At 39.1% G+C, this 11,352-nt stretch overlaps 2 protein-coding genes across 3 annotated transcripts; one reads left to right on the plus strand and one right to left on the minus strand.

The window, feature by feature from the left end:
* Positions 1–554: 554 nt before the first annotated feature.
* On the plus strand, positions 555–5,459 carry si:dkey-160o24.3 (N-acetyllactosaminide beta-1,3-N-acetylglucosaminyltransferase 2). The gene is made up of 2 exons (XM_017474076.3): positions 555–799; positions 2,971–5,459. Exon 2 carries the CDS (start codon positions 2,974–2,976, stop codon positions 4,333–4,335), a length of 1,362 nt encoding a protein of 453 aa, XP_017329565.1. The 5' UTR covers positions 555–799; positions 2,971–2,973; the 3' UTR covers positions 4,336–5,459.
* Positions 5,060–10,514, minus strand: eif1ad (eukaryotic translation initiation factor 1A domain containing). 2 transcript variants are annotated; one of them, XM_017474079.3, is made up of 5 exons: positions 10,369–10,514; positions 8,230–8,344; positions 5,937–6,045; positions 5,735–5,825; positions 5,060–5,608 (listed from the first exon to the last, which is right to left on the minus strand). In XM_017474079.3, exons 2-5 carry the CDS (start codon positions 8,314–8,316, stop codon positions 5,377–5,379), a joined length of 519 nt encoding a protein of 172 aa, XP_017329568.1. In that variant the 5' UTR covers positions 8,317–8,344; positions 10,369–10,514; the 3' UTR covers positions 5,060–5,376. The 2 variants fall into 2 exon arrangements, with proteins under 2 accessions (XP_017329568.1, XP_017329566.1); XM_017474077.3 differs by having other exon boundaries at positions 5,735–5,843; positions 10,369–10,513.
* Positions 10,515–11,352: the final 838 nt, after the last annotated feature.

Genomic DNA, 11,352 nt, shown 5'->3' on the forward strand with positions numbered 1-11,352 from the left:
CCAAGATTTCAAGCTTTGTACTCTCATTAATGATCGATATTAAAATTAATAGGCTATGTAGGCCTAAAACTACTTTAATGAGGCCACTACTACTAACTTCTTTAATAACACCACTTTAATGGGTGATTTTCTTTCTTCTGAATTGCGAGCAGCATGTGTACAATTACAAAACAATTAACCAGTTCATAATAGAAACAAAAAATAATAATTTGAATAGTAAACTATTAGTTGCTGAAGTCACTCAAACCATGTGTAATCACTGTTAGTTTATAACTGTAGGGAGATTCTGTTCTTGGAAACTCTTATAGCCTGGATGCTCAATTATCCAATCTAGCTAGACCTAAAATAAATAAAGAAATAATAACAAACAAACAAAAACATCGCTAACAATCTGTCAGTGTCCAAACCCTCGACATAGCGTGTTTATATTTTATTGGTCTTCAATTATCAAAGACCTAACGTTTGGCAGCGCTACAGCTAAAATTTTGTGTTTTTCCGGTTTTGGTTGATTAGGATTTACGGCCACGCGCTTTTCTCAGAGATGGATGTGTGTGTGTACGCGCAGTATCGTCGCGCGCTCTGGAGAACGCGAGCTGATTGTTATAGCCTACCATCTTAAAGCGTGTATAAAATTCACTATTTATCTGTGTTCATATTTTTTTTAAAACTGATATTCTCTTCGAAAGACAGTAACCACGTTTTATATTAGTAATTAATTCCGTGACGATACTGCCAAGGAATTTAACTGAAGTCTACACAACGCGAGTGGACTGTTTGTGGTGAGGAAGTTTAAAACTCGGTATGTGTATGTTTACCTACTTTTCAGCGTTTAGATGGGCTACTGTATTATTTTACTAATGAAATGAATTACAAAAAGAAGAAAAAGTTTACAAGGCTTTATGAGCCTGTAATGTTTGCGCGTTCATATTACCAGGTCCATTAGCCTACATAAGTGTTCCTCAAGACATTTTGGAGACAGGGACCTCTTTAACTATAATATATAGACTAATATAAAATTTCATGGACCCCTTCAATAATGTATATTTTTTTCAACTGTATAGAGCAATATTCTGGTTATTTATTGGACCCATAGTTATTTTATTCTTGCACTTTCTACCAACCAGAAGAATTAGGTTCAATTTGACATAGTTAAAGACCTATTTGTTTATTTGTTTTTCAGTTATTGAGGTTTGGATTAAACCTATTCAATTCAAGTAATCAGTCAAACAGGCTAATATAGCAACTCAATACACTCACGAGCCAGTAAACATATACCGATCAGACATAACATTAAAACCACTGACAGGTGACGTGAATAACATTTGATTATCTCATTACAGTGGCATGTGTCAAGGGGTGGGATATATTATGCAGCAAGTGAACTTTCAGTTCTCAAAGTTGATGTGTTGGAAGCAGGAAAAATGGGCACGCTTAAAGATCTGAGTGACTTTGACAAGGGCAGAATTGTGATGGCTAGACAACTGGGTCAGAGCATCTCCAAAACAGCAGGTCTTGTGGGGTCTTCCAGGTATGCAGTAGTTAGTACCTACCAAAAGTGGTGCAGGGAAGGACAGCCAGTGAACTGGTGATAGGGTCATCATGGGCACCCAAGGCTCATTGATGTACATGGGGAGTGAAGGATAGCCCGTCTGGTCTGATCCCACACAAGAGCTACTGTAGCACAGATTGCTATGTTAATGCTGGCTATGATAGAAAGGTGTCAGAACACAGCTTGCTGCGTAGCTGCAGACTGGTCAGAGTGCTCATGCAAATCCATGTCCACCGCCAACAGTGCCTGGTGGCATAAGGGGCCCCTGCACAATATTAAGCAGGTGGTTTTAATATTATGGCTGATCGGTGTATATACACACAGCCCTACACATTCATGCAATATCTAATCAGCCAATCATGTGGCAGCAGCACAATGCATAAAATCACGTTGATCCAGGACAAGAGCTTCAGTTAATGTTTATGTTCAAACATCAGAATTGGGATAACCTGTGCTGATCACCTGTAACTTCCACACACAGTAATCTCTAGAGTTTACACAGAATGATGAGAAGAAGAAAAAACATCCATTAAGCATCAGTTCTGTGGGCATAATAAATGCCTTGTTGATGAGAGCGGGCAGGAAGGCTGTGGTAACTCAAATAACCACTCTTTACAACCATGAAGAGCCGAAAAGAATGCCATCTCAGAAAGCACAACATTTCGAACCTTGAAGAGGATGGGCTACAACAGCAGATCACATCAGGTTCCACTCCTGTCAGCTAAGAACAGGAATCGGAGGAATCTCTTGACCTGTATTTCCATGATTCTATGCATTGTGCTGTTGCAACATAATTAGTTGATTTGGATAATTGCATGAATGTGCAGGTCTACATGTGTTCCTATTATAGTGACAGTTGAGTGTATAATTACATTTACATTTATTCATTTAGCAGACGCTTTTATCCAAAGCGACATACAAATGAGAAAATACAAGCAAATATAATAACCTTGATAATGGTGGATTGTATTTCCACTATTGTTACAACACTAAAAAAGAATCACAGATCCCCTGTCCATGCTTTATAGATCCCTGGGGGTCCCCAGTCCACATTTTGAGAACCATGCCATTACCATGTCATTTGAGAACCATGTTGATGGTGTTGGCTGTGATGTCTCCTCATAATATTGTGCTAGAGTTAAATCTATTTTCAGATTCTCTTAAACATAACTTAATCTTTAATTTGCCTATAACTATCTTTATGATAGTCCTACCTTTAACCCAGTGTTTCTAAATATGGGTACCCCAGGTGAACCACATTTTGTTGTCTTCCAGCTCCCAATCAGTAACACAATAACCGGTATCACTGTGTTGGGGGCTGGGAGTGGGCGAAACTGTGAAGTACTGGGAAACAATGCATTAACCTTTACGTTTAAAAGGAAAAGTTTGTAATTACTTCTTTTTTTTTAATCTTGTTAAAGGCAATGGCCAATTGTCTGAGGAGATATCGCTGCCGGATCCTGCTCTGCATATGTACACCATGCATACTACTTGGATGCCTTTTCGTCTACATAACATTGGCTTTATGTTTAGCCATGGCTCACACCTACTCATTTAATGGGCAAATTATCAGGTCAGAACTATCAGACAGATTCTTTGTAGCCACAGGGTCCACAAATTCCAGAATGCTGGCCCCCTACCCAGTTCAGCCCTTTTGGAGAGAGGACCTGAGCAAATTTGCATTTTGGAACCTGATCCAGCAAGTCATGGACCGCCAGCATAACCCCATCCTTCACCCCTCAGGAAACAACTCCTATAAAGTTAACATCACATCACTGAACCACAGCGGATGTTTTCCAAGCTATGAAGCAATGTGGAGAATGTCAGATTATGTCACTCTGCCACTTCAGATGCAAAGATTTGTCATTTCTATGCATTGTAGAGACTACCCACTGCTCATTGACCAGCCAGAATTGTGTGCCAAAACAAAAAAGGCTCCAATGTTGCTGCTGGCCATTAAGTCACAAGTGCATAACATTAGGAACCGCCAAGCCATCAGGATGACATGGGGGTATTCGGGCCTGCAGAAGGGGCAGGTGGGGAAAGGAGGATTGGTGCACAGGGTTTTTCTCTTGGGCAAGATTGGTGAAAAACTGAGTGAAAGTATTAAAAAAGAGAGTGAAATGTATGATGACATTATAATGTGGGACTTCATGGACACATTCTTTAACCTGACGCTGAAGGACGTACTGTTCTGGGACTGGTTCACAAAGACCTGCCAGAATGCCCGCTTTGTGTTCAAGGGTGATGATGATGTCTTTGTGAGGACGCCTGCTCTCCTAGATTACTTGGAGAAGCAGGAAAAGCTTCACTTAAAAGGACATGGGCACACCAAGAAAATGAAGGATTTTGTTGTTGGGGACATTATCACCTCTGCATTCCCTCTGCGCACGGAAACCAATAAGTATTTCATCCCTGAAAGTTTCTATAAGGGCATGTACCCAACATATCCAGGTGGAGGAGGGGTAGTCTACTCTGGTGCTCTGGTTCCCAGGCTTCTCCAGGTGTCCAGGAGAGTTCATCTGTTCCCTATTGATGATGTTTACCTGGGGATGTGCCTTCAAAGACTGGGAGTCATCCCCATCGACCACCCAGCTTTCCTCACTTTTGACTTTAATGCTAAAGAAGCGAAGGAGCCCTGTGCCCACCACACCATCCTGCTGGTCCACAAACGCAGTCCCAGAGAAATGCTACAACTATGGACAGAGACCTTCAAACCAAGCACCAAATGTAGGAACACAACCCTTAGAAAGGAAGAAACACAGCAAGAGATACTTTTAGAATGAACCAGCTCTTGTCCGTGAAAACCAGGAGTGACTTGACTGGCTTTTGAAGTGATCACTGACTGCTGTCAAAACCCTGTGTTTGTTATTTAACAGGTTTTGAAAGGAAACATTTCTCTCCAGACTTCATTCACGAGTGCTGTGAAACAGACTGCAAACACAGCTCACTGCCAGAACTAAGTGTTAATGATTCTCTATTGTGAACCTGAACACCAAGAACTCTGAAACAGCAAACCTTAATATAGTTTCTTAAAATATCTATGTATACACAGGTGTAGTGTACACTCAAACATTTGAAGTATTCATTAAGTATAGCGATAACTCCTTCATCTGTAATTGATGGCTTAGTCAGTGACCTCAAAAGACAGGGCTACAGTATGTAAAGAGAGAGACTAAGGATTGGATGTGCGCATGTTAAGAAGGGGAACCTTCAGTTGTCAATAACACTATTTTAATTTGGTCATAGCCACCTCTTTTGTGTGTATATTTATAAATGTCTGCATTTGACAATGTATTTTACATACTTGGAAAAACATACAATGGACAGAGTTCTAATAATCAGAATTATACCCATGGTCACAATGTATGTAAGCTAAGCATGTCATTGTTTTTTAGAGCTTTTCATAATAAGAATAAACATGAATTATTTAACTCTTCTGGGAACTTGCTTTCAAAGCCAGAAAATATTCCCTGAAACAAATATTTTCATGTAATAGGCCAACACAGGTTTACAAAATAAACAAAGTTTATTGCCATATGTACACCAATTATAATACAAAAAAATCTTTTTGTCAACAAACCAGATCATCTTGAAATATATAATCCGATATGCATAGAGAATCCTTTATATGTTGTCGTTTCAAAGTCAATTGATCCACCACTGACAATCTTTTTTAATCTGCATCTAAAGTCTGATGTTTAACATGATTGATTAATGAATTAATTATTGTAGGTGTATAGATACTAATGACTTCAAAAATAAGTGAAGGAACTAAATTCACAACTTTTGTAAAGGTCATCACAGGATGAGATGTGCAGAATTCGCTAAATGTTCTCTGCTCCTTCCTCATCTTTGTCCTCCTCTTCTTCATCTGAGTCTTCATCACTCTCACTGTACTGCACAGTGGCTCGGTTTGTGTTTACGAAAAGGTCCCGTTCATCCTCAGAGTCACTGCTGTCGCACTCTCCCTCATCTTGCTCTTTGCTTTTAGTTTCCTTTTTCTGCGCTTCTTCCTGCATCTGCTTTCTTACTCCACCCGCCTCAAATCCTTTAGGCCTGTGTGAAAATTCCCTATTTAGTAGACTGCTGAAACATTTAATGGCAAATACTGTATATATAATCTTCATGGAGAATGATGTTAATCCCTCAAAACAATAAACGTATATATAAATGTTTTCTCACCAGATGCCAAGTTTCCTCAAATAGTGAATATGGTCCCTGTACAGAATGAAGCTGATCTCTCCTTTCACCTTGTCACCTTCCTCAATAGGATCTACAATGACAAAATCACCTGACAAAAGTATGGTGAAATAAAGACCGTGTGTATTCCGAATCAAGAAAACAAGTATAATAGAATGCATTAAAAAGCCATATTTAAGCAAACCTCTTTTGATCCAAATGTTCTTGCGGAACTTTGTGGGCATGCTGAGCAGAAATCTCTCACCACTCTCAGTCACAGCCTCATGAAGGTTATTGCCATTGCTTCCCATAATCTGGAAGATACCGAAGCATTCACTAGTTCAGGATAACTCACCGCTTTATAGCTTTCCTGATATTATATGCCATTCTGCATTTACATTTATTCATTTAGCAGACAAGTAATGTAGTATAAAATTCAAGCATCCAGCTATAATAGAGCTGACAACAATACAATTGCAGCATTATCTCATTTATACCATGGTGCTGCTGAATTTTCTAATCTGATTGCTCAAAAGGTAATTTCCTAAAAGAGCACATTAAAGAGCCACCACCATATGTAAGCGTGGGCATGAGGTACTTATCCATATGGCTACCTCTCTGTGTGTACCAAAACCACCTCTGGTGTTTATTACCAAAACGCTCTATTTTGGTTTCATCTGACCATTAGAACCTGTTCTCGTTTGAAGTTCAGTAGTGTCTGGCAAACTGAAGACGCTTGAGTTTGTTTTCGGATGAGAGTAGAGGGTTTTTTTTCTTGAAACTTTCCAAACAACTTGTGGGGATGTAGGTGACTTCAGATTGTAGTTTTGGAGATTTTCTGATTCCAAGACGCAACTAACTTCTGCAATTCAAAGATATCCTTGGAGATTTTCTGGCCACTCTAACCATCCTCTTAACGGTGTGTTGAGACAATATAGACACACGTCCAACTCCAGGTTGATTCACAAAATTTCCAGTCAACTGGAACTTCTTAATTATTGCCCTGATAGTGGAAATGGGCATTTTCAAAGCTTGTGCTATTTTCTAGAAAATGTTGTTGACATTAAAGGAACGGTCCTCTCCTGGCTCAGGTCTTATTTGACTGATCGCGATCAGTTTGTAGATGTAAATGGAAACTTCTCCATGCATACTGAGGTAAACTTTGGTGTTCCGCAAGGTTCTGTTTTAGACCCACTGCTTTTTTCTTTATATATACACACTACCTCTGGGTCAAATTATTCATAAACATGGAATTATCTTCCACTGTTATGCTGATGATACACAGTTGTATGTTTCAGTGAAGCCAGAGTACAGACAGCAGCTTAATAAAGTTGAGGAATGTGTAAAGGACTTTAGACACTGGATGCTTATTAACTTCCTCTTACTTAATTCTGACAAGACAGAAGTACTTGTACTAGGACCACATTCAAACATTCACACATTCACCCAGGTTTGTTGATGGTGGAGTGGCTAGCCGCCTTATATCCCATGATGCCCTCATGTCTGCGTTACCTTCTGGCTCTCCCTTTTAGTTATGCTGTTATAGCTAGTCTTGTTGGAGTCCCTGCTTGCACTCACACAAAGTACATTGTCCTTAACCATTATGGGGCAATAAGCATACCTAATATTCTCTCCCTCACTTTCTGTCAAGCTACTCCTGAGATGCCAGTGATCCTGACCCTTCTGCTCTCCTGTCTGATCCATCCTCATGCCCTATTTGTGGTTGGAGTTCTCATCAATTGGAAATCACTCGCTGCTGCCGAGTATGGCCCCACATGGTGCCGCCTAAAGATCACTGAGATTACTGAGGATGGTGTCATTTAAAAGCCATGAAGATTGCTTTGGACCTCAATTCATATGAACAGTTATGCTATGATGGTCAGGACTACAATTGCCACAAACCCTTTTGCACTCAATTCACAGTGAACAGTGGAGCAGTTCAACAAAACAGAACTCATGTTAAAAAAAAAAAAAAAAAAAAAAATTGTAATGAATTTTTCTGGTTACACAATTGCACTATTTGACCACGTAGTATTAGCACTATCCGTTGTTACCCAGATGAGGATTGGTTCCCTTTTGAGTCTGGTCAAGGTTTCTTCCTCATATATAACTAAGGGAGTTTTTCCTTGCCACCGTTGCCTCTGGCTTGCTCATTAGGGATAAATTTATACATTTAAAATCTATATCCTGAATTTTTCTGTAAAGCTGCTTTGGGACAATGTCCACTGTTGAAAGTGCTATACAAACAAAACAGAACTGAATTGAAGTTATAGAAGGCGTTTATCTATAATTGCACTATTTGTTGTCACCCAAATGTTGATGGGTTCCCTTTTGAGTGTGGTTCCACTCAAGGTTTAATCATTTTATATTATATTATATATGACACACACACATACATATACATACATAAGGAAATAAGCAGTGGGTCTGGAACAGAGCTAACATATGATTACTAGTGTTAACACTATATAGTTATAGTTGAATTGCACATAACTCACCCTCATAATCTGCTGTTTCTCATTAGGTGTGATGTAGTCCCCTAGAACTTCCTTGACAACATGCTTGCGCTTGGTTGCTTTGGACATCGTTGATGATCTCTGAAATCCTCTGTATCTGTAAGAACAGTATTGATTACATAAAAATCTAGCAATTTCTAGCAAATATACGAACCAGACTGAATAACCCAGCTCCAATGATGCCCCTAATGCACACACACAGTGGCCACTTTATTTTGACTACCTACAATCAGTGGGCATTTTATCACATAAAGGTGCACTTTGTTAGTATACAACATTGTCAGCCTCTATTCTATCTATCAATGAAAAAAGCCCACCATAGAACCACCTGACCAAATGTTGTGTGTAATAGGCCATTTTCATCCCATGGTTTTGTAGTGACATGACAGTAGGTGCAGCACTAGTAGAAGTGCATGTGGTGGACATCTCAATGTCACTGGGTTGAGGAACAGTCCACCAACCAAAGATATCCAGGCAGACACTGATTAAGCGGCTGGAGCAAATTGCTTAAATAGCTTCAACTAAAGTTTATAGCAATTTACATATGTAAAATTCTTTGCTTACAAAAATCGAGATAAGCAACTAACATGGCAAATGGCGAATGGCAAATGTTTTACCGTGTGAGGGAAATTACTCATTTTTACTTTGTAATAAGTTTGTTCTTGTTCATTTGAGGTTAATGCCTAAGAAGGCCATGTCATGTCACTGAGATCAGTACAGAACATTTATCTGCTTACAGAGACACAAACATGTTCTTCTGTTCAAGGTTTGTCTGTCCAAGATCCTAAAACAAAGCCTGTTTGAACTGCCTCAAACTGCTTCTTATCAGTACACAGAATGATGTCATGCTCTGCTTTTCATATATATAGTGGTTTAATACAGGGCTTCAGAGCGCTCTCTTTATTCTATCCTGTAATAGCCATCTTTCTGTAAAAAACCTTTTTCTTTTTTTTTTTTACAGTCCCTGGCTGGGCTGCACGAGTCTTTTCAGCAAACCGGAGGACGCCCGTAGAAATATTTCACCCTGAGGCCCGTGTTGACATGCAGGTGCTTTGCCCTTTATTGTGCAGAATGAAAGACTGATGCAGCCTAACCACTGACTGGTAGGAATCATCAAGAATTTAGAATTAGAATTTTATGAAGTCATTGTGTATTGCTATCTCTGTGGAATGGAGTCAATGATATAAGAAATGGGTTTATTACATTGAGAGAAGTATTACATGGAGCGATTTCTTATGAGAAGTTCCAGGAACTTCGCCTCTGCAACAGCAGAGAGATTGGTGTTTCTTAGATCACAGCTTCAAAACTAAGATATATACACAGACAGATATATATGAGAGAGAGAGATAATAACGGTAAAAATATTTGCTAAAGGAAAGAGTTCGTTTTGAGGACTAAATAAGCAAAGTTCTTATTAAGAGGCACAGTATTTTTACGACAGATTATCAAGTGGCATGCCCCACTGACTCATTCCATCATATCAGCGGTACATGATACATTTCGCTAATTTAACACACAAGTAAATTTTACTGAGATAAAAAAAAATAATAATAATAAAAAGAAATTATGAAGAGAAGAGAAAACTGTAAGTCCTACCAAATTGCTGTATGTGGACTCGACCTCAAAGGTAAACACAGTGGTTAAGACAGGATACTGATGAGTTCAGACCCCAAGCTGCCACTATTTGGAAAAGCCCCTAACTGCTCAGCTTTAGATAAAACCCTCAGCCAAAGGAGGTAAATGTATACAGTGTTTAAATCTGCCAGTAATGTTACTGCACCTGATACACTTCTACCATCGCCACTGAAGTACTGTGAATGTACCTTCATCCAAATATTGTGGTTCCTTTATGATAGACAGGGGGTCAGAAATGGTAAGAAACTGCACATAGCAACAACCGGTAATTGTGCACCTTTATACAGTAGGTTTACCTGATATAAAACAACACGTGACAGTTATTACATCACTGCAGATTAATCTGACGTGCAAAGGACAGTAAACGAGTTTGCTAGAAAGCCTAGCTGTTCTGTTAGCCGGCTAACTACTCCCAGCCTAAAATAGCAATATTTCACACTCATTAACGTCGTAAAATCGTGATTTGTAAAAGCTAGAAAATCATACCTAGAAACTCTTCATAAAAACTTGAACGTATTCTGGATGTTGCTGTTTGGTACATCGAAATAAAGTCGTACACGCTGCAAGACTGATGAACGCGTCAGGTACATGTGGAACTCACTTCCTGTTGCTTCCGCTTTAATGCGTGCGGCATTGTGGGTAATGTAGTCATACTGTCGGCTAAACATAAAACAGTCATAAAACATTAACAGTGGTTATAGCAGTTGTGTGTACAGGTTTCTAGATATGTGTTTGGCGCCACCTGATTATGAATTAATTAATTAATTCATTCATTCATTCAAATATATCAGTCCCTCTAGGGTTTCGCAATATTCTGAGGAGTGTGCAATTTCTCAAAATTACCGCAGATTTTCTGCAGATTTGGGCCAAAACATGTCATTTGACGTCATCACAAAGCACGTTCAGCCAACACCCAATTCACCTGGGTCAAACATGAGTACAGCTAAAAGGTCACAAAGGTCTCATAAAAGGTCGCAAAACAATTTTGTGCAATGGCGATTTCGCCAATTCAAGTAGTTTTCTGCAAAAACAACAACAAAAAACAAACAAACAAAAAAAAAAACTGCATCGCATATTTTGAAAAAAGCTGCAGCAGAATCAAGCGTATTTGGCCGCAACAATCACAAGAAAAACTGGAAATCCTGTACAGACTAGAGATTCATTCATCTTCAGTAACCTGAGGAAAAAACCCAGAGGAACATAAGGAGCTCATCTTGTTATATGTGACACTAGATAGTATACAGGTGTAGAAGAGTAGACACAAACTGTACTAAGTGTGTTGAAAGGACGTTTTCTATGAGTATAGTGTGAATAAGCGTCATGGGATATGCACAGTAAAGTCTTTATGTTTACAGAATGATCTTTGTTTCTTAGGTGCAAATTTACCGTATCCAGGTGAGATTATCCACCGAAGCAAGACTGGGTATGTCTTGGGCATAAAATGTTGCAATTCATTATGGGATCATCCAC

This window comes from Ictalurus punctatus, chromosome 8 (assembly GCF_001660625.3).
Source record: "Ictalurus punctatus breed USDA103 chromosome 8, Coco_2.0, whole genome shotgun sequence".
NCBI lineage: Eukaryota > Metazoa > Chordata > Actinopteri > Siluriformes > Ictaluridae > Ictalurus > Ictalurus punctatus.

Bases quoted from the DNA above. Each gene is read 5' to 3' on its own strand.
- si:dkey-160o24.3 (XM_017474076.3), top strand. From the start codon at position 2,974: ATGGCCAATTGTCTGAGGAGATATCGCTGCCGGATCCTGCTCTGCATA.
- eif1ad (XM_017474077.3), bottom strand. From the start codon at position 8,316: ATGTCCAAAGCAACCAAGCGCAAGCATGTTGTCAAGGAAGTTCTAGGG. The intron at 6,046-8,229 runs GTGAGTTATGTG...GGTATCTTCCAG, and splicing joins AGAAACAGCAGATTATGAGG to ATTATGGGAAGCAATGGCAA. The intron at 5,844-5,936 runs GTTTGCTTAAAT...TACTTTTGTCAG, and splicing joins GAACATTTGGATCAAAAGAG to GTGATTTTGTCATTGTAGAT.